The sequence below is a fragment of the Photinus pyralis genome, unplaced genomic scaffold (assembly GCF_008802855.1).
Source record: "Photinus pyralis isolate 1611_PpyrPB1 unplaced genomic scaffold, Ppyr1.3 Ppyr1.4_LG5, whole genome shotgun sequence".
NCBI lineage: Eukaryota > Metazoa > Arthropoda > Insecta > Coleoptera > Lampyridae > Photinus > Photinus pyralis.
This window is the reverse complement of record NW_022170596.1, coordinates 2164532-2188785: the sequence shown is the minus strand read 5'-3', so window position 1 is coordinate 2188785 and position 24254 is coordinate 2164532. Positions and strand designations below refer to the sequence as shown.

The 24254-nt window shown below is 37.1% G+C and overlaps 2 protein-coding genes across 7 annotated transcripts in view; both read left to right on the top strand.

Moving 5' to 3' along the window:
* The window catches only part of LOC116170249 (aquaporin AQPAe.a-like), a 63349-nt gene extending 59231 nt beyond the window's left edge, over positions 1 to 4118 (top strand). For all 5 annotated transcript variants that reach the window (XM_031486490.1, XM_031486491.1, XM_031486494.1 and 2 more), the window contains 5 exons: positions 1363 to 1553; positions 1607 to 1750; positions 1801 to 2064; positions 2122 to 2202; positions 3531 to 4118. In XM_031486490.1, the coding sequence (XP_031342350.1) occupies positions 1363 to 1553; positions 1607 to 1750; positions 1801 to 2064; positions 2122 to 2202; positions 3531 to 3665 (815 nt within the window). In that variant the 3' untranslated portion in view covers positions 3666 to 4118. The remainder of the gene's footprint in view (positions 1 to 1362; positions 1554 to 1606; positions 1751 to 1800; positions 2065 to 2121; positions 2203 to 3530) is intronic.
* Positions 4119 to 12849: 8731 nt separating this feature from the next.
* LOC116170093 (alpha-mannosidase 2) overlaps positions 12850 to 24254 on the top strand; it is a 60738-nt gene continuing 49333 nt past the window's right edge. For both annotated transcript variants that reach the window (XM_031486286.1, XM_031486285.1), the window contains exon 1: positions 12850 to 13064. The gene's annotated coding sequence lies outside the window, so the exon portion shown is untranslated. The remainder of the gene's footprint in view (positions 13065 to 24254) is intronic.

Below are 24254 nucleotides of genomic sequence, written 5' to 3'. Positions count from 1 at the left end.
ACTGAATTCATTGCAACACCAAAAACCTATACGGGGTGACAATTTGAAAACTTACCCCCCCCCCATGTCTTAGTAAATAAACGAGATATTTTAAAAAATCAAAATCCGTTTCGGTAATTCGGAGGAGGAATCACAATGACATAGTTGGCGACGCACCCCCTCCAACCCCCTGCGCCCCAGCCACCCCAACTTTTAAATCTTAAACAGTGACCCCCCATGTGTAATACGTCGTTGGAAATCTCTGAAAGCATTTTTTCAGAGCTTTCCAACGACGTATCACACATTGGGGATCACTCTTTAAGATTTTGGGGTGGCTGGGGCGCAGGGTGTTGGAGGGGGTGCGTTCCCCCTCCGAATTACCGAAACGGATTTTGATTTTTTTTAAATATCTCGTTTATTTACTAAGACATGGGGGGGGGGGGAAAGTTTTCAAATTGTCACCCTATGATAACCTTTAATTATTTTACAGCGATAGATTCGAAAAAAACAATATATGACTAGGTACATCAGAGATGTCCTTTTTACATTACCTATTAATATTTGAAAATGCTTACCTACTTGTTTGTTTAATTGCAAACCCCTAACTAATATCTGCGGCATATGCTTCTATAATGGCAAGCGTCAGTGTGCTCTTGTAGGGGACTTTTTGAAGCTTCGGAAGGCAAAGATAATACTATTATCTTTGCAGAAGGTAAAGATACTTACATGTGCTTGCTTTGAAACACCCCCTGTCTGAGTTGGTCTTTAGTTTTCAAGGAAATGAAAGCAGATACCTATTCTGTTTCGCAAAGCTCGGGCGTAGAAAACAACTAAGAAAATTCTAATTGCTTTGGCATTTAGTACCAATAATTTCGCAGGTTCAATCCAGAAGAGTTGATATTGAAAAATAGGCAAGTGCCTAACGAAATATCTATTAGCTGTTCTACTTCCACCGGACACCGGTCTTTAGGTTTTCTGTAACTTGGGTTACGGACCCAATTTCCAAATTTATTCTTCTGCAAACCAAAAGTATGCCCGGAAATTCTAAATCGTCTTCCATGTCAAAAATTTGAGAACTGCTGACTAAATACTTCTGTATTGTCAGAAAACCTTATAAAGGTTGCCGCACACTTGTCCATTCCGTTTCGTCACGTTACGAACCGCTAAAAAACGTTGAACATAAAAGGCATTGAATTAAACGTCTCTGCGCACATTAGCCCGTTCCGTCAGGTTACGTCAAGACTCATAAGTGTGCGTTATCGCGAACGTGACGGAACGGATTTGTGCGACAACCTTAATACCTACAAAATATTTATTGCCCAGAAGACTAACAGAACAAACTGACTGAAATATTTATCAACAAATAATTTGTTTTTGTTGCAGGTGAAAAATTTATTTTAATGGACAAGCTAAGTACTGTCGAGAGGGTGATTCTCTGTGCATCTGAGTTGTTCGGAACCGCAATTTTGGTATTCCTGGGATGTATGTCATGCGCAATAGGACTTTCTGGTGGTAATGTTCCACATGTACAGATTTCTTTCGCGTTTGGACTTGCAGTTATGCTATCAGTGCAGGTAAGTTTCTTCTTTGTGTAGGTACATTTTTTTCTATTCAAGATCAATTGCAGACTTTTGGTCATATCTCTGGATCTCACATAAACCCTATTATTACCATAGCCGCAGCTGTTACCGGACAACTGGCTTTTATTGAGGTTCCTATTTATTTTATTGGCCAGTTTGTGGGAGCATTCATCGGTTATGGATTACTAATGGTGAGCCCCTGTGATGCTTTGAAGATATACACTTAATACTAGTTTTGCAGAGCATTACCCCTGAACACCATCAAGCTAAATATGAACTGCGACACACAGGGCTGAACATAACCGAAAACGTTAAAGTTCTAGGCGTTTGTTCGCCGCAAATGAACGCAGAACTGTCAGGTCTTCAAGTGATGTTTTGCGAATTTTTGTTATCGCTACTGTTCGTTTTAATTGTCTGTTCGGTGTGGGATTACAGAAATGCGAATAAACATGACTCCGTGGCCCTTAAGCTGGGCCTCGCGATCACTGGTCTCGCATTGGCTGGTGTAAGTATTACATTGCCTCTTACGTTATCCATCATTAACCGGCATAAACTATTTTAGGGACCGTTTAGCGGGGCTAATATGAATCCGGCAAGAAGTTTTGCTCCTGCGGCTTGGCATGGGGACTGGAACCTCCATTGGGTAAGCATTTTTTATTCGTTACCTACTGAAGTCCATTACTCAGCCCTTGAATGATAATGGTAACTACTATTAACTATTAAATTGACTAGTAGGAAGCAAGTAAGTTTTCAAGTCGATTATAGCACATACAAATACATATTAAGCAGAAGAATAGGGTCCCAAACTCATCTAGGTAAGCATCGTTCGGAATCCGTCCCGAAATGGACAAAAAATTGATACAATCAGAGATTGGGACTGCATTAGGTTCAGTCTCCGTGGAATAAACGGCTAATGGAATCGTACAGGGTAATTCCTCATGAATACGTAAATGAGTACTTTATTAATAACATAAATAAAGGCATAACTGCCTGTATAAAATAACAGAACAATGACTCATTTCTATAGGTAAAGGTAAACAAGCAATAGCTTAGAGCACGCCATGCTTTCAATGAACATCAAAATCTAATGCAAAATTGAATTAATAACAAATTGTGACATAAAAAAGAATGAACATGATTACCACCTGTAATTACGCTGTAAAACAAGATACGAAGAATCGCATACGATTTTCACTAGGGGAATTTTTTACCACTCAGCTCGCATTCGGCAACCAGACCTTTAATCCGGCTCATATTCAATAGCACTGATCCATAAGCTCGTAGAAACCGATCGGCGAAAGTTTGACATCGCTATCTCTTTTCGTTCTCGTTAGACGAGGAACAGGCGGACGAACAGACGGAAAAAACCATCACATACCGGGAATTTTTTTCTTTCGAAAAATTCCCCTAAAAAACAAAGGAACAACATTGCAAATCCGGTATGCGTACAGTTACTCAAGCGATCGAAACTTGACTTTTTAACTAACTCTTCTGCCCAAAACCACGGCTTTGAAAATTCTAATAAACTTTCCCTGAATTCTCGTCCGCCGGTAATGAGCGCGAAAAAACATTGTTATGCTAACATCAAATCCAAAATCGATAAGAACATAGGTACATATTTGTTGAGATATTTCAATACAGGTATTACCATTGTTTATAAACAATAGTATTACCAATCAATAAGTAATTTGAAAAGTCGGTATGCACACGGATTCACTTAAAATTGGGTTGTACTCCTGAATGTCGCGTATAAAAAAAATGCGCTTTATCCATTGGCGTGAGTGTGACGGATTCGCCACTTCTTCTACTTTGTATAAAAGGTTGTCTATTCTTCTAGGTTCATCACAACTTGTTTTCTTGATTTCTCTGGTAGTTTCTAAATACAGAGATCATAATTAACCTCATTGTGACTTTAGTTTAAGCATGAAATTTGGCTAAAGGAAAGTTACTATAATCTCTATTTTGTTTCAGGCTTACTGGATAGGTCCAATACTGGCCGGATTTGTTGGTGGAGCGCTGTACAGAATTTTATTCACGAAACCGAGACCTGTCGAAGTCGAAGATACCATCGAAATAACGCCATTAAAACAAAGAAACACAAATTAAACTCATTCATTAGCGCACTTTCCGTGCAAACATTTAGTGGAGTAACTTGAAATTTATGTGTAATAGATATTCATAATAACGTTCGCTATTTTTGTATAATGTAGGTACCTACATATATGTATATATATATATATAGAGAATTTGATATTATAAGCGATGTATAAGTACCGAAACACAACAAATTTGTTAGATTTAGAGTAAGTGCCTATAGAATATTTTATGATACAATTGTGACAATTTCCATATTGTATTATATGTCCTTGGAATGCATTCCGTTATTTGGAATTCTAAATTATCATTTCAAAAACTGTAAAACCACAAAAGTTACAAACCCGGTAACATTCAACTCGAAATTGAGACTATCCTTGATTTCTTAGATACCTACCTAACACACTTACCATATTTTATTATGAAATAATAAGGTATATTCTAATAAAGCTGTTTTATTACTTAGTTTATCGATTGGACGTTGAATCTAAGTGGAACCCCACAAGATCGAACAGTAGAATCATTTCAAAAAAACCTACAAAAGGCGCACTTACGTATTAATAAATACCGTTTCGAAAAGGAAATGCGGTACCAGGTACCTGAAATGACTACCACGACCTACCTACCTACGTTTAGCTGTGTCCTAACAATTGTACACCTGTTTTGTCCTCCCCTAATAAAATTGGCAAATATTTTGTTCCAGCACCTCATTGTGAAGGTATTCGCAACTGAGTTTTGATGCACTTTGTGAAGTATGGGTTTCTGACCGCTCCTCGCAATGTATCGAGTTACGAGGCGGCAAACCATATGTTTTAAATAGAATGTATTAAGTTACGTAGGGGCGGTAAACCTTCTGTTAGTTACCGAAGGGTCCTTAAAAAATTCAACATTCTTATACAGCATCTTGTATCACAAGCATCACGATAATAAACTGAAAATCCATCTGAGTTTTATCCTTATTCGGTACTGATCAAAGATTAATACATAACATTGGCGACGAGGATGGGATAACACACTTGATACATGCCTCTCGTCCAACGTTTCCCTTGTGAGCACCAATCTTCCTAAATTGCGTCCTCCATAACGGTACTTTCCAGTCTAGTTCTAAATAATTGGTTTCGCAGATGATTTTTTTTTCCAATTTGGGGTCCGGGATAGCATTTTTGTTGTTGCATAGTTTTCAAATTTGGGTATTGCCAGTGATAACATCCCTGGCTTCTAGAATTATGCGTTGACAACTTGATGCCGTGGAATGACGAAATGAACGAATGACGCCAACCGTTTACGCTATGGGAATTTTCCCATACGTACTGGTGAGCGTTGTTTTTTTGTTTCTCTCTGGGTTAAGTGGAGTTCGCGTAGACTGTAGAGGTTCCACAAGAAAGAGATCGCGAGACCAATTATTACTAATAGGGCAGCAGTAAAAAGGAATGTTTAAAATTGACAATAAAAAAATTGGAATTATAGAGCTAGAGCTACCGTACCGCCCAACAAAACTCAGCTAAGGTTTTTCACCACCAAAATTTATAATGAGCAACATGGTTGATGGTGATACTGGCAACCATTCAAAAGCAAAAGAAAGGCGAAACAGGAAAAAAATGCATTGTATTCGCCACAAAGCCCCACTTGGAATCAGCGAGCTATGTTACAAACATAAAAAAGTACGGTCTAGTAGTGAATACGGAACCGAACCCTAGGACATACATAATGACAGCAGACAGCAATGTTTACAGAATGAGTACAGCCATAGAGGAAATTCTATGGTAGGTACAGCACACCTTAAAAGTCGCAAACACGCCAACTCGGCAACTAGAATCCCTAGAAACACCAAACGATTTCCAACAAACATTAATGAAAGGGGAGACGATACAGAAGACAACAGCAGAGTTCAAGAAATTATTGCCTAAAGTCAAAAGAGAAACTGAAAGAGGAAGCGATTCAGAAAAAAATGCGACAAACCAACAACGCGCAACCATTGCGAAAACAGAAAAGAGCAAAAGTGATAACAAAGATAAGATCTTTGACACTTGCCAAAATTGGAAACAGCCCTCAGTGCCATCATTGAAAAAAGAATCTTCTTTATTCAATGGTTCCATCCTTCCATATATGTAAAGGGCGAAGTAAAACATTTAACAAAAAATACATGGTAAGTGCTTGGAAGGCGTGGTAACTTAGAACCGTTGGGTTATGTATAACAAATATTTCTTTTGCTCGCCTCAATCGCCCAATTTTTTAGTTTTTTTGAAACTGATCCACCGTTCCTCTAAACGGGGTCGAGTGATATCAAAGATTAAGAAAATCGGATCTCAAAGCCTTCCCCATACATCGATTGTTGTACTATTGTTGTGTTTTAATAGTACAACAATAAATGTATGGGAAGGCTTTGAGATCCGATTTTCTTAATCTTTGATACAATTTTTTTGCGCAATTTCTTAAGAATGACAAAAATGTACCTAAGTACTATCCCAGACAACATATACTATGTTGTCTGTGGTACTATCAAAGACTAGATAGTCTTTGGTACTATTTACCTATTGTTTGCGTAATGTCCGCCCAGATCTTTTTCTACACGTGTTGTGATGTGTGTGTTCATAGAGTAAACAACGTTATTTACTCTATGGTGTGTTTCACAATGTATAGAATTGAAAATGTTACAGGCAATGATGTTGATTACTGACTCGTTGACTTGTAGTTGCTCCTCAATAAATAATGCGATGTTGGTATTTATATCCAAAACTTAATTTAAGTAGATGTATGCCAATAAAATTTGGCAACGTTATGCACAGGTAAAGCGCCAAATTTAAATATCCCATCAAAATCAAAATCGATACGTTACCTGAATTATACCTTTAAATCAATAATGCAGGTAATATATCGTCTGCTTTATTTATGATCCAAAAGTTAAAGGTTATAATATAAACAATTCCATTAAGTCGCGAATCCTCATTGAACAATCCTTCTACACCTTGATTTGATGTATATGGAAACGTACGTACTTGTAGAATAATCTTGAGCACTTTTTCCACTAAATATAACTAATTTAAACTTCACATGTAAACATACTTCATGTTCGTATTGCGTCCTTGACGCGTCTCCCTAATGAATATCAATATGAATGCGAATGAATGCCCACACAACCCTATTTTGGTTTGCCATTAGTCAGTTATATTGAAATTTTTAATTATAATGAAAAACGTATGGTTTCAGTAACCAAGACCTAAAAATTCGTGCTTTGCTATTTTGATTTGCAAGTTTTTGGGATAGGTGGAAGAGATTATTTAATGTGAATCTATCGAGTCTCATATCTGATATCACCTCCCAATTACATCGAAAACACAGTGTCAGAAAGGATGCTCATAAAAAATAGAACGTACTTATTGACAACATGGAATGGAATAGTGATGGAACAAAAAATTCAAGTGCGAATATCTTCAGAATGGAGTGTGGGAAGTGCCAAGTGGTTGTGCACAAAGGAAACATTCTTGGCAAGACGCAACTGTTGGTAGGGTTAAAACAATAAACATTCGTTGGAGCGCTCACAAGTCGCGTCAAACTGCCATATACAGTGATGTTCATGTAGAAGTAGACATATAGGGATTTCCTATAGGAATTTCCTATGCCTATGATTACGTTGAGAAATAAATTAATTGAAAAACAAACTAGGATTTTTATTATGAATGGTTTCTATGTTTGTTTTTTAATTAATTTATTTCTCAACGTAATCACATAACAAACAAACTACTATGGAGAACTTCATACTACGAATTCCTATGTCTACTTTTACATGATAAAAAGTCTCCTGAAAGACGCCTAATTTTATGCAACCAAAGTAACTACCAATAACAAAATGATCTGCCTGTCATGTTAATTAATTTGAATATTATCGCTTTGACGTCCCTATTACTAATTTGGGTTCGTGTGCGATGTATTCGACTAAAGAAAAAGTTGATATTTCCAATTGGTATAGTGCTGATAACAGTTAAATTCTGTGAAACTAAAGCAGCAATATTCAAATTAATAATTAATACGACAGCCAGATCTTTATTAGTTTCAAAAAGTTATTTTGGTTGCATAAAATTGGGCGTCTATTAGGAGACTTTTGGAATTTCCTATGTCTACTTTTACATGATTTGCACCGGCTAATTTAAGCGGAGCTTAGCTTAAGCGTAGCTTAAAATCCATGGCAACCATTGTCTCAATAATCGTTGCCATGGATTTTAAGCTACGCTTAAGCTAAGCTCCGCTTAAATTAGCCGGTGCAAATCATGTAAAAGTAGACATAGGACATTCCTATAGGAAATACCTATGTCTACTTCTACATGAATATCACTGTATGTGTAATACCCCAGCCACACACTCGTCGAGTAGCATGGGAAGTAGCGTGACGAGGAGGCAGAGACGTAGTGTGGCCACATCACTCGCAATGCCGCATGTGCCGCACGTCATGCTCCTCGTTCTGCCAACCGCTCCATGTTTTGTCGGTTTTTTGGGCGCGAGTCAAAGGATCGGCAATACGAGCGCGAGTGACTGGCCACATAATCGCGCGAAGCGCTGGCAGAAAGCATCATCCTTATTAGACCGAGAGCCCGCGTAGAAAATACCTCGTCATAGGGTACAAAAGGTTTGATGTAACTAGGCCATAAAATGTCACCGTGTGATTCCAAAATCGCCCGTCTGCCGGCCCGCGGCGGTCAACTTAGCGTGGGGGCGAATTTTGAAAACTGTTCCAAATCACATAATACCTCGTCACTGGTACACGTATGATTTTTTGCAATCTGATTCGGAAATGTGCACCAAATTGCAGCAGCAGACGAATTTATCTGAGCAACTTTCCCGAGCAGACGCGTTTAAAAACATTCAAAAATTGTTAAATACTTCGTCATAAAGTACACGCTCGAATTATAGCTTAAAATAAAGCTCTTCGAATGTAGAATTTAGGAAAACCATGAAAAACGCGGCAGACGGTCGCATAACTATAGCAGACGCCTTTGAAATTTGTAGTTCCATCTTCGTTTAACGCATTACTCCCCGTGCGGTAAAGCGAGAGCGCTGTCCCTGAAGCACGCTCTGTTTGTAAAAACGGATCTATAACAAATATATAACCAAAAAAAAACGAATAGGTACGCTAGGGGTGCGGGGGTAAATGCCAAAACTGAGGGAAATTTTCCATTAAATATCCCCATAACTATCTAAATGAAGGTGTTTAGCTTCATCGATTCATTTTATCAAAATTGCAATGGTTCGTTTTGAAATGAAAGTCTTGTATAGGTATCGTTACGGCATTTGACATTATTTTACTATTTTGAATTTTGGCACCATCAATGTGTATTTCTCATTATTTTATCAAAAATTCGTCAATAAATCCAATTAACAAAATCATGTTACGCCATGGAAATTTTCTGAAGCATTGAAACAACGTGCGATCATAAATGAGTTGCTGTCGAGTCGCCTTTGGAAGTTCAAGTTAAGTACGATTTCCCATGTAAACAAAAATTCCAAAGGTAACTCGACAGCAACTCATTTTTTATCGCATAGTGGAACAGTTTTCAAAATTCGCCCCCACGCTAAGTTGACCGCCGCGGGCCGGCAGACGGGCGATTTTGGAATCACACGGTGACATTCTACGGCCTAGTTACATCAAACCTATTGTACCCTATGACGAGGTATTTTCTACGCGGGCTCTCGGTCTATATTTTTTTTAATGACGAATAGATGTCATCCAACATCTGCGTTAGTGAAGACGACGAGAACGTATCTCTTTTTATGAAATTGATGTAATTAGTTATACCAAAAATGCATAGCCAACAGTTTCGACATCCATCGTGTTGCAAAGGCAAATGCCAAATGCGGAGTGGGGCGATTAATTGCACGAGTAAAGGAGTGTGTGGACAAAGAGCGAAATATCGCGGCAGCACGTAGAGCAGGGCGATGGGCAGTGCGAGGAGCATAGTGTGGCTGAGGCATAATGTTACAGGTTACTGGATTGCAAAAATATTTCTGCATATAGTTTGTTTTTGTGCAAAATTTAAGCTTCTTTGTCTTTGTTTTGTGCTCCAATTTTTCATCGCTAGATAAATCGTAATGCAACCAACCCAACATACTTAAAATAAAATTGTGCTTTTTAATTAGTTTCACTGATATAGCAATAAATAATGACATGGTAACAGATATATCACAGCACAGATTAAGTGTATTTTGTCTGTGATCACAGGCTCAAAGCCCTCCGCATGTATACCATTCTATTTTCACATCAACGAGGCATGTGAAGCTGCATAGTATTAGGCGTGACAAATCATGAATGTAATTTTTTTCACTACTAGCGTCTGATGACATGATTATTAACCTTTTTTCCACTTGTAAAGTAGGCTTTCTCGGCATTTGTTCAACATTATTAACTAGTAGTCAATAATGAGAACTGTCACGCTGTCACTTTTAGAAAACACAACCCGAAATTTCGCTCAATAAACGTTTAGGACAAGTTCTCTAAAATGAATAATTGCCACCATCCGCCATTTCCAGAGAAATTACATACCTAAAATTATCACATTTTGAAAAAATTCGAACGAAATTACTCTTTGAAAATATCTCAATGACAGAACAAAATACGGCCTGTTTGACTTGTACTTCAACGTACTTGATTGACATGTTAAATTAAGAAACAAACAATTCTGTCCAACCGTTCACTTTCTTATCAATATAATATGTTAATTTAGAGGACTTCAAGTGCTAGTAGCGAAAAAAATAGTATATATACCACGGTAGAGAAGTCTATTATTGCCTTCGCACCTTACACCCCTCGGCGCAAGCGCCTCGATATGTAATCTTGGTGCTCAGGCAATAAATACTGTACTTCTCTACCTTGATATATAATGTACTATTATTCAATGACTTGATGCATTTTTTGTCATTTAATGTTTTATGTTACATAATAATTGGAGTTGTCTTAAACTTCTTTGTCTGGTTCACCCAAGATTTAATGCCTACCTACACCTACAAGAATTACGACAATGAGACCACATTGAAATAGAGAGTACATTTGTACCAGCGGCCGAGTACGTTGCGAACCTGCTCGCTTCGTGCTGGAGTACCGTCTCAACTACACGAATTTGTTATATTACATATTACCGTTGAGTGACGTTAATTATTCAATGATATTACATTACACGTTCCGTTCGAATAATGTACCTATACTTCCACCATTGCTTCCACTAACTGGCAAAATCGCGGCCCGGCGATTTTACGATTTTGAGGGACTGATGATCTATAGGCTCATTTGGAACTGTTTACACAAAGAGAGTTTTTCATTAGCCCGGCACTGTGAAAGAGGAGTTTAGAATGCCCGAAGTCTGCAAAGCGCATTTGACGTCAATGATCAATGCTGACGTCGCTGACGACAGATCTCAGATACCGTATCTCCGAGCGGCCGACCACTATGCAAAAACGGCCTAAAGAAATATTATGTCACAGATTAACTACTACCATTCAATGCTATTACTATTGCATTTTCTCCATGCTACTACTGTCGTTAATCTCTGACTATGTGATCAAAAATGAGTTGCGACGAGTCACCTTTGGAATTTTTGTTAACATGGGCATTGTTTAAATACTTTATTTAAACACTGACTAGGGATACCCTCTTGATATCTTACCTATGTATCTTACTTAACTTGGAACTTCCAAAGGCGACTCGACGGCCACTCATTTTCGATAGCCCGTCAGTGCCGTTTTTAAGACAATAAATTCTTCGGTGCAAGAAGTATTCATGGGCCCGTCCAGACTAGAAAATAGAAATTATCTGTGCCTACCGAATATACTTTTTTCAATAATCTTTATTTGGTTTCAAAAATTCAAAACAAAATAAAATCGAATACTACGAGTAAATAAGTAAACAGTATAAAAATTAAAAAAAGTTATTACCTATATACTCGTATTTACACAAATTAAATTCGAACACCTCTTCTTGCTTTCAAAGACATAAATTCTTTCACTACTGCTTTTAAATCTAAACTATCCAAGGTATTCCTTTCTACAGAAAGTAGTGTCTTAACTGGAAGTTCTTTGTGATGTCATAGAACTCCTCAAGTGGTTTTTTAATCTTCGCAATACACTAAAACTTCTCTCTGCACTAGCAATTCTAATTGGTAAGGTAACAAATAATTTGAATAACATTTCCAAGTTAGGAAACACATTCCAGATATGCTGATCTGCGAAATACTATGCCATCAAAAATGAGTTGCTGTCGAGTCACCTTTGGAATTTTTGTTTACATGAGAAATGGTACTTAATTTGAACTTCCAAAGATAACTCGACAGCAACTCATTTTTGATTGCTCGTTATTCGAGATATCCTAGTACTCCGCGATCGGCGCCATCACAGCCAGTACTAGTTTGAGCAAAATATATATCTCTGAATTGCACTAATTCGTCAAATATGGAAGGCGATAGAAATTCAAATTTTTCACTTAATTGTGACGCCTTTCATGGATGTAAGAAGCCAAAATATTCTGTAACTTCCTGTAGTCCATGTATACGCTCTTTGAGTTCGGCTATCATACCGTCAATAGTTACAAACATCACTTGCACCTTAAATCGTATCGCTGAATCCTGAATTGGTTCATCTTGTGCTATAGTTCTCCAGCCATTTGATTCCTTTTACGTGTTCTTAATTTTTAAAAACACATTTCTCCTGCGTCCATACCTGATTCCAGCCATATTTTCGAACCCGTTTTCACAATCCTTTCGAATTCACATGAAACTGAATAGAAGGATGTTGCGTATAATTGTACGCTTACGCAGCGTATTGCGTGTAATATTTTGACCATCGTTCCATTCCGTGGGCCCGTGACGGGCCCGTCGGAGCAACGCTGCGACTGCACCTATGTTAAAAACGGCACTGTCGCCCGTTATAAGATTATCCTCTACAAACTTTTTGTTACGTCACTCACAATTCACAAAGTCAAACAGTGATAACGATAAGATCAGTTAGGCAATTATTAGCAGAAAGATCCGTTATCACTGATCTGATTGATATACTAAATAACCTTCATTACATAATACATTTTTAGATAGATAACCAGAAATAAACTTATCTTAACTATTGTTCAAATTTACCGCTCGCGCTATCGATTCAAAAATTACCACTTTCGCGCCGTCCTTCAGCAGGCTGTCTCTTTTCACGAGCCTATACAACTTCAAACGTAATCGGTCGCCACTCGCCAGTCGCCACTCGCCACTAGCCAGCTAGTTTATTTCGAGATGGCGTTTGTTTAGCACGTCTTGTAAATATATTCGGTTTAAGTCGTGTTGGGCGGTTATTTAAACACTTGTGTTGTTTATTTACGTGTATTGTTCTGTTTTGTTGTATTAAAAATACCCTGGGATTGACGAACGGATTTTCATATTTGACCTCTGGGTAAGTTTACCTATTCACAAAAATAAGGAGTGTTTTGTACCAGTCAAGTCGTATTTTCCATACATTTTAAGTTGTACGATTCCGCTTGACTTCCACATAAATTAGATGATCTTTTACTATAATTTATTCCGAATTCCATATTCGTGGCGTATTCTATGTATTGACTGTTTCGATATCGACAAAAAAATCGGTTATAGAAATTAAATTGAAATGTATTTATTTAATAGAAAATTCACAACATGTTTCATGTTTGTAGCAGGTGGGTGTGATTTGGAAAATACAATGAAGGTTATTCCTCTCGGTCTCAATTTTAAATTCGCATAAAATAAATTAAAATTGAGTGTTATGTTGTAGAAATTGCTGAGCAGACATTCTCGTGCAATAGGTGCAGGATAAGTGTATCATCCACCTCGGTTTTTTTTTAAGTTGGAATTGCCTCGAACCATGTTTTTTAGGCATTGGACTAGATACGTTTGATTAATTTTATGAAACAAAGTTGCAATCAGTGCTGGAGGGGGTATAGGTCATATAGGTAACAAAAAATTGGGATGTTTCCCCCCCCCCCCCAAATAGAAGATGTGGGCAGCGATGGTCGCATTTTGAAAATACTCAAAATATATCGCCAGCATTTTCAATGCTTCTTCATTAGAAATCGGCATTTTGGAAAAGATTACAAATTCAAAAAACTGCACTTTCTGAATGTAAACACAGCAGAATAATTTACAAATTACGGCTGTTATTATTTTATAATGCATCGTGTTTCATTTGTTTAATTTTCCAAGGCCTATCTTAAAAGTGTAGGGTGCTTTTCTTTCGCGTCATCGACAAATACCGGAAATACGTAAAAAGTAAATTTAAGATACAATTTAAGCATTTTTATTAATTAATTAATTAATCTCATTTTCTCAATATTTGAGGTTAGGAACGAGATTTTGAAAAACGGTTTTCACTGGCCTCTTTGGAAGATCATTCCATTTGATTTTTTTCATTTTTTTTATGATTTTGGATCATAGTGTCAAAACTAGCCCCCTGGCGGAGAAGGATTCAACTAAATTAACTAAATTATTTTGGTTGATTCTTGTTGCCCAAGGAATCCTCTTTTCAACCTCGTTTTCAACCATACCAAATTTGTTAAAATCGGTCAAACGGTTAAGAAGTTAAAGCAGGTTATTGCGAAAACCTCGGCGAAAACAATTGAACGCCCCACACCATCTTCGTTTTTGAAATAAATGAGTTTTTGTTTTTACGAAAATGTTAAACTCGAGGATAAACTGGTTCTTTTTAAAAATGCGAAAACAAAATTTTTAGTTTATTACTTATGCGTAGGTAATTTAAAGAAAATGCAATTTTAAAATTTAAAATGGCAGTTACGCCCTCTGTTGGTCATTTTTAGAACTTGAAAATATTTTCCAGCCATTCTTCATGACCGATTTACCCAATAATTTTTTTTACACCTAAGTTATATGACGAACGGTTCTCGAGATATAGTCGAGGGACAGTCTTATTGGGTCACCCGGTACAGAAACAGAACAAAAAAAATTCAACAGAGATCTTTTGTATCCTCGTTTGTATCACTAAAAAGAAAGAGAATTGTAAAATTAGAGCAGTGACTTATATTAACAGCTGGTATCTCGCTGGTAAGTTAGTACTGCTTTGGATTTTAAAAGAAGTAGTCCTCCCTGTACATTTCGATGTCGATGCTGAGCGTGCATCATCGGCAGGAAAAGTAATACTTTGACATATTTTTTTGTGCGGTTTGAGTCCTTTGTCTATGTACGATTTAACAACTGTTCTAGATCGCCATCCGCCATGACGTTTCAGCGCTGTTACATCTGGTGCGGCATCCCCAAGCAGCGTAGCTGAAGATCTTCGGAAGCAGTGGGCAGTGTTTGCCCTTAGCTCCAAATTTGTTGATGCCATTTGCCAGATTGGGAATTTATACTATGCATAGCCCCCCCCCCTCCCCCCTTTGCTCGAAACTTTACATCCATATCTCAACCGTTTCCAATTTAGAAGAGGGGAGAGAGTATTTACGTCCCGCAATGTATTTAGTACCCTATAGTCAATATTGAGGGTTTTTATTTTAACCCTTTATGATCTTTTCAGAACTCTAAAAAATCGAAAAAAGTTTACTTTTGACACCATGGAGGCTGCGAGGATGCGCGATATCTATTGTGTTACACGGGTAGGTCGTATCGCACAAAAGTTAATCTTCAAAACGAAATTGAACAAGTTCTAATATAGGTCTTTTCTGTGTGATATGGCATACGGCATGCTAGATTTCATAAATTTTCTAAATGTTGAATAACGAATTTTTCCATTTTTTTATATCAACCCGAGTATCAACATACAGCAAATTCATCACTCTTTTCAAATATCTTAAAAAAACGAAACGCAAAAGTGACATTGATTTCCGGTTAAACCGGAAGAGATACCGACGAGGATACCGAAAGATTCGATATGCTATCCGATGCTATCGGAAAGACCCGAGCGAGGACCCGAGCATAGACCGTAATGTCACATATAAAGTAATATTTGACACATTTTTCGGGTCTCGCCAAATAGAAGAGTAATTGAGGTGACCCTCTTATCTTGAACTCACTCCCGAACTCACTGTATCTCGCACTGTATATAAATAAATTCAATGAACGCAGAACTTTATGCCCATGTGAAACTGTTGGCGAAGAAAACATGATATTTTGCAACGGCGGCAAAACATGGTTTCATGGATTATGTTTGAATCGAAATCCCAGATGAAGAAAACTCGCTGTTTTATATCCTAACAAGCCGTGGTTTTGCAAAACTTGCGAAAAACGACTGAAAGATATTGTATGTACCGATGGCAATTGTGTAAACAACACAACGTATTTGACCTTCCTTGCATATTTCGGTCTCCTTTACCCATTAATCACATGCTTCCAGGGCCCAGGCACAATAGCAGCGACTTTCGGTACCAAATTTGACATCCGCTTCTAATGCATATCATTATTTATGTCCAAAAAAAACAAACGAGAAATGAGGTTGGACAGACGGCGTTAGGAAAGTGTGCATTGCCGGTATAACCAATGCCGGGATGATCGATGCCGGGATAGTAATGGTCGCCGGGAAAACAGTGCCGGGGTCTACGTCGCTGAGATTTACATTGCTGGGATGGGATGGATGTACCGCACCTGACGAGTCTACTGAACGTTTCGCGTCACTGAAAAAGATGTAGCAAAAGCTATCATTAACTTTCTCTCACACGCTTCTGGAACTTTATGCTCTCCGATGGAGTTCCAACTTCTATTACTCTGGTATTGTTAGCATCCTTAGATGAGATTACTTTCGTCCCGTCCAGTTAGGTTTTGCGACTAAAAGAGTATGTGAGGCTGCTTACTTTAAAAACGCATTTAACTTAGTGGAGCAAGACGCTTTATTGAACCTCAAGTGGGCTATTTTCTTGTAGAACACTGTTTCGCCACCCCAAAACTCTTATATAATTGCTTTGTACGACTGTTTCGTGGATACTATCTAAAACTATACTACAGTTTGATGAAATCATGAAGATTACTTTGGAAAAGATTTTGACTGTGATATGTTCGCCTCTCTCTCTAACAGACATCAGCGAGACTGCTTTAGCGCAATTACTAGCCTTTGTGCTGATTCCATTGAACCCGCAGTACCCCAATACCAGAAAATTTTGTTCGTGTTTTTTCGACCTACCTTTCGAGTTACAACCGAACAAAGCAAAATTTCTTGCTTCAAGAACACCAGATACAAGTACATGGCTCACTCAAAGAGCTCACTGCAATTCCATCAAGGACAATAATCTATCAGAAGGCGAAAGCCAAAATATCTTATTTGTTTATAAATTTCATTGCGGAAGTAGCAAATCACACTTCCGCAGGTAAAAAGTAATTAAAATTATGTTAAAGCTTTGAATACTGTACGTAATTCAATACCCCAATACGCGCTTTGCAAACCATCGAGATCTTGTACTGCAAAGTTACACACGAGGTTACACATCTTCCAAAATCTGAAATATAATTGCAGTATTTTATCTGGATTTTATCGTTGTTATGTGCAATATTTTAAGCGTTCCAAATAGTGGCGGAAATGAGAAGTTGAATAAGTATAATTTATGTTTCCTGCGGTAGCAAATGATAAATGAGATTATTTTTTATTCGACTTTTATCTTTCTAAGCACACTATATTATAATCCGCAAAGTACTAATACCAACAATCAACTAAGTATATACAGGGTGGTGACTTGCGTAACGCATCATAGGGATTTCAATGTAAAATTCATAACATGCGATTTTTGGCTTACCAAATTATTTTAGAGCAAAAATGTAAGGTTCCTCGGGTTTTTTGCAGGAAAAAATTTTTTTACGTCAATCAACCGTATTAGTTTTTCAATTTTTTGCATAATAAAGACGGAAAATTGGAAAAATAAAACCCGCATCTTTTTCAATAATCTGTGATGCCATGGAATTTTATAATACAAAAACTACGCCAATATCCGTCATGCCATGGAATGTCTGCTATAAAACAAATCAAATTCTATCAAAAAGTATTATATTTAGAACAGCGAATTCAACATAAAGAAAGACCAAATTACTAAAAACGGTTTCCTAATATAACAATTTACAATAAATGTTCGAATAAGTCACCATTAACTGCAAGACAGTAACCAAAGTCGATCATAAAATCCATTTCGAACTGCTGCTAATAAATTGATAACTGGACATCTTTTTGTTTTAGAAAATTCCATGGCATCGCAGATTATTGAAAAAGATGCGGGTTTTATTTTTCCAATTTTCCGTCTTTATATGAAAAAAATTTAAAACTAATACCGTTGATTGGTGTAAAAAAATGTTTTCTACAAAAAACTAATAAATTTTTGCTTTAAAATAATTTGGAGAATCAATAATCGCATGTTATGAATTCTACATTGAAATCGTTATGAGGCGTTACGCAAGTCACCACCCCGTATACCCTCTTATCTCAAAGCCATCATCTTCTCCTTTCTCGAAAACAGAAGCTTTGAAGTCAAAGTCCATTCGACGTTATCTGACATTAAAAATATCCGAGCCGGAGTTCCACAGGGCAGCATCCTGGGTCCATTACTCTTTAATCTATACACATCCGACACTCCTGAAATGAACGCAACACTAGCTACCTTCGCCGACGATACGGCCGTTTTTACTCAAGCTACAAACCTAAACGAGGCAGTAATAGTACTGCAAGTAGCTATTGATAATCTGTGTGCCTGGTTTAAAAAATGGAATATCCAAATAAATCCTGATAAATGCCAAGCCAAGGTGTTTACATTACGAAGATTCAACGATACTCCTAGTATTCATGTCAATAGTAAAGTAATATCCTGGATGGACAAAGACTCAGCCGCTAAATATTTAGGAGTACATTTAGACACCCGACTAAGCTGGAAGTACCATATAAACCAAAAATTAATTCAGAGTTATAATAGGCTAAAGCAACTCTACCCGCTAATAAACAGAAAATCAACCCTAAAAATAGAATGTACGGTCTTACTATACAAGAGCTTATTACGACCTTTAGCATTATACGCTTCACCGGTTTGGTGCAACACATCTAAAACAAATATGCAAAAACTGCAGCGATTCCAAAAAAAGGTGCTGCGTACCGCTGTCAACGCACCATGGTATATTAGGAACACCCAGCTACATTTAGAGTTAGGAGTAATGCCTATCCAAGAATATATTAATAAATGTGCCAAAAAGTTTATTACTAACTCAAGTGCGTGCAGTGGTGCGGTGTTCTATGAACTATTTCAACCAAATATCCACACCAGACTCAAACGCAGGTTACCCCAAGACGTTATTTTATCAGGCGACGAAGAAGATTAACTTATTATTGGTTAACTTTCCTAGGGACCGCTACTTAGTCTCTCTAAATCACGATACACAGTCATACTGAATCTTATCACTGCTATGTATAACAAACTTATGATTGTTGATCGGGCAATAAATTTATTTAAAAAAAAAAAAAAGGAATTCTACCTATTTACCTAGCTATTTACACACTGGAGAGATAAACACCTCGATAAACACATACACCTTATTTACACTTCTAACATTTATTGATATTATTTGAATAGGACTTGCTGACAATTGCCTTGCGCCGGATTTGTTTATATTGTATGAAAATTCTTTATAGTCTAAGAGCCAGCGACACACAACCCTACGTCATCGCGGAATTCAACAAAAATATTATTAATAAGTAGGTTTGAAAGAGGAAAAAACAAAACCGCCATGTCTGCCAGGCATATCCTGTGCTTATTGTTGCTAATTAATTAATTAAGTGTACAAAAAAATAGGTTACTTACGTCATGGCGGAATTGGAATAGTTATTTACATATGAGTATGGTAAATCAAGGTTTACGTTAACGAGTGAGATGTGTACTGCCGAAGCGTAGCTGAGGCAGGAATTTCGAAACGAGTAACGTTAACTGATTTAACATACAAATAGTGTAAAACATTTTATTTCATACTGCTCTATTTCTATTAAAAAACCATTTTGATTAGAATGTTGTAGGTACACATTAAAGTTTAGATGGATGTCAGTTGCGGTTGCTAGGCAAAATTTCCAGTCTGGTAAAAATTTTCAGTCTGGTAAAATACGATTTATCTGCGTCTGTAGGATAACTCTCACTTATCCCGGTCATTTTAAGTGGGATAAGAACTTAATTACCACACTCAGTGGGATAGGAACTTCATTACCACACTCAGTGGGATAAGCCCTTGTCAAAACAATGTATGATCAAAAATCAACTATCAAGATTATATATTGTAAACATTAACGGCTGATGGAAGAGTTCCAGACTCACTCATGACATAAGCAAAGAAATCAGAAGCAAAATTTTTGACGTACAAATTTTCTTGACGTTAGGATTTTCTTGTTTCTATGGCGTCGAAAACTGCTAACTATGCTACTTCGATTGAAATTAAAAAAAATGCATCAAATTTATTTTTCGTTTTTAGCAGTAGAAGAACAGTCGCATTAAAAGTTGTATTTAATACTTGGGCTAACGGCCATTAACATACTCATACTCTTACAATAGCTCGGGCTAACGCCCTCGTATGCGCAATTGTCGCATTCGTAAGTTAATGAGGCCGTTATCCCACTGATTAAATAAATAACTATTACCAGACTCAATCAGCGGCGATTACTAGATAGTATGAAATAAAAAAAATATATGGGATTATTGCTGGCAACGAGCACATCACGTAAACATATGTGTGCCAGCCGATTCCCCGTGCTGAATACATGTCTGCCGGGCGCGAAAGGGGTATAAAAAATAGTCGCGCTTACGTCATCACGGAATTTAGCGAAATTTTTTTTAAAAAGTAGATAATGTCTGCCCTGACAATACTACATATGTCTGCCGGGCAAATTCCTGTGCCAAAGTAATGTCTGCCACTTTTGGTCACGAATCATGTCATTTGATGTTAATAAAAATGCGGTTTTCATTGCTTTTTCGAGTGAATTTCTACATTGACTAGTAAGGGAGATGGGTCTGTATACGAGGATGGTGTCAGTTTGTTTTTATTTGTTTTCAGGATAGGTATTATAAGGGCTTCTTTCCATTCTTCTGGGTAGTTGTGTTGTTCTAGTATGGTATTGTATATTTTCAAGAGAAGGTTTTTCCCTGTTGGTGGAAGATGTTTAATCATTTCGACGTGTATATTATCGGCGCCAGGGGTCGAGCAGCGGGTGTTATTAATTGCTCTGTCTACCTTTACCATTGTTATTGGGGTGTTATGTGGTTCTAGATTTTGTGATTCAAAGTTTACTAGTTTTTCGGTTTCTTGTTTATATGTGTTAAACTTGTCGCTGTGTTGTTTGTTGCTAGATACTCTTTCGTAATATTGAGCTAATTCATTGACTACTTCATTCGGGTTTATGGTAATGTCGTTGTTTATTCCTAGGGCAGCAATTGTGTTACTTGGTCGGTGACCACGTAGTTTCCTGATATTATCCCATAGGGTTTTGGTAGGCGTGTTGTTATTTATGGATAATACGAACAGTTTCCATGTTTCTTTTTTTCTAGTTTTTATTAGTAGTCTAGTTAGGGCATTAATTCTTTTATATTGTATGAGGGTTTCCAGGTTCTTGTACTCTCGAAAGGTTTTTAGTGCTTTTTTTCGTTTTTGTAGGTAGGATTCGACCTCTTTTTCCACCAAGGTGGATTTTTTACTTGGATAGGTTTTTTTTCTATCGATTGCCGCGGTGTCTCATTGATGATTTTATATAGGGTTTCTAGATTCATTTTTGGGAGAGATTTGCGTTGTGATCTGCTGGACGATAGAACTTTTATATCTTTGCCAGTCTGCTGTGGCGATTCTCCATCTTAGATTGTTTGTCTTATAGGTGTTTTGTTATTTGGTTGGTATTTGTATTAAAATTGGGTAATGGTCGCTATTACACAGGTCGCCATGGGTAAACCATTGTAGTTTCGAAGCTATGTTACAGCTTGTTATGTCTATAGAAGAAAATGATCCGATGGCTGATGAAAAATGGGTGGGAGAGTGGTCGTTTAGGAGTACCATTTCTGGGTGGCGGAGCAGTAATTTCTCAAATATTTTGCCTCTGGCATTAATCAATTTCCCGCCCCACATGGTATTATGTACGTTGGCATCGGTGGCAAGGATGCGTAGATTTTCAATTATTTCATTGCAGCTTGTGGTTGTGTGGGGCAGTATGTACAGATTGCATATATTTACTTTTTGTTTATCGTATAAGATTATTTCCCCAGCCACTGCCTGTCTATTTCACCAAATTATAATTTATTACTTAACGTTTACTTTAGACAGACTTATACATAGAAATTACGATCTAATCTGACTATTTAATTCATTCAAAGAGCCGTGAAATATGTATTACGATATTGATAAGGAAACGAAGCAGTAAACTCCAATTTGATTCATTTGAAAAAGTTGAATGTCGGTATTAAATTAAGCAATAATTTGTTAATCAAATAATCTTGATTCGGGACCAACGTCGAAATGATTAAACATCTTCCACCAACAGGGAAAATACCAATATAATACCATACTAGAACAACACAACTACCCAGAAGAATGGAAAGAAGCCCTTATAATACCTATCCTGAAAACAAATAAAAACAAACTGACACCATCCTCGTATACAGACCCATCTCCCTTACTAGTCAATGTAGAAATTCACTCGAAAAAGCAATGAAAACCGCATTTTTATTAACATCAAATGACATGATTCGTGACCAAAAGTCGCGTCATAAAAAGTGGTAGACATTACTTTGGCACAGGAATTTGCCCGGCAGACATATGTAGTATTGTCAGCGCAGACATTATCTACTTTTTAAAAAAAATTTCGCTAAATTCCGTGATGACGTAAGCGCGACTGTTTTTTATACCCCTTTCGCGCCCGGCAGACATGTATTCAGCACGGGGAATCGGCTGGCACACATATGTTTACGTGATGTGCTCGTTGCCAGCAATAATCCCATATATTTTTTTTTCCAATTCCGTCATGACGTAAGTAACCTATTTTTTATGTACACTTAATTAATTAATTAGCAACAATAAGCACAGGATATGCCTGGCAGACATGGCGGTTTTGTTTTTTCCTCTTTCAAACCTACTTATTAATAATATTTTTGTTGAATTCCGCGATGACGTAGGGTTGTGTGTCGCTGGCTCTTAGACTATTAGCTTCCTAGCCGAGCCTAGCGCGAGCTATTGCGATCGCCGTTTTTTGAGCATGAAAAAATTTCATCAAATGTCGACGTTTTAGATCATTTTAAGCAACTTTTAAAGAATAAAATTTTTTTTCGCCTGTATGTAACTGTACATAACAAGGCAATATTTTTATTAAATTATTGGAAAGACTTTCTTTTTTCTGTACCTACAACAAAATCCGATTACGTTTATACTCGTATAAAAAAGCGGAGAAAAAATGTCAAAGCAGCTTACTATAGTGTGCGTTTATTATTTAGGATGAGCGATTGCAGAAGTTCGGTCGTTGCTTTCTTTTTTGGTTTTAATGCAAAGAACTTAAGATAAAATATCAATACATATGTTAAAATATCAGTGTACGTGTAGGTATATATATACTGCGGTTTATATAATGATTAATGATTCATTAATATCACAGATTTAAATACTAAAATCTGTGTTAATATTAATACTGTAATGAAAACTTACCTTACCATTCTGTAACATCTGCACCAGGCCGCCGAAAGCAGATCGAATTTCTACTGATTCAGCACTTAACTCGGCACTTAATTATTAGCGATTTCGTTTCTTGTTTCAGACGATGATTTGCGTACTACTACTAGTTTTATCAACTGCTCCGGACCACACATTCTTCATCCTTGTTCCACAGCATACATTAGGTTAGAGTCTTCGGGTAAATTCACTGATTAATATACCACTCATCTTCTTCTAGACTCGAACTTCCCCGTGAGTGGCATTTTATACTAACAAGAAATAGGTTTCCAATAAATTGTAGAATTAAAAGCTCAAAAATATAACTCAAGATCGTGATTGAGGGAATGCCGAGGGCAATATCTTTCATCTGAGTAAACTGTTGTCAAACTGCTGCTAAACTCGACAAAAGCTGCTCACGAAGCACAGACTCGTGGTCCCTTCACATATGACCACAAATTACGTGTTAATCATCACATCAATTTCTTCAGGAAGCTTACGGGTTCTATTCTCTTAGGTGATCTTTGAATGTTAAAAACTCTTTTCTATGTATCTTTGGTCCTTTTTCAAGCTATTGTGATATACCTGTACTGTATAAATCGTGTTTAGGCTTCATTGAGGAGACGTCCTAGTAGATAGGTATGTAAATGACAATGATAAAACAATTCTATTTGAAGCAGTGGTTTTTTTACGGAACGCCCCGTGAGTAATGATTACTAACTACGGTTATCAATAACCTGATTAATTAATTAATTAATTTATTTATTTGCCTTTATTTAATTGTATAGAGTGCTCAATTTACCTATATAGAATCGCGGGCGCACCTGTATCAATTTTTTTTTATAAGAAAAGAAGTACGATTTAAAATGGATATTGCATACGAAGGGCCTGCATTAGTTTCTAGTGCAGGATTGCGTGTCAGTCACAGTGGCCGTTTCCTTGATACAGATATTATACGATTATAGTCAGCGGCAAGCGC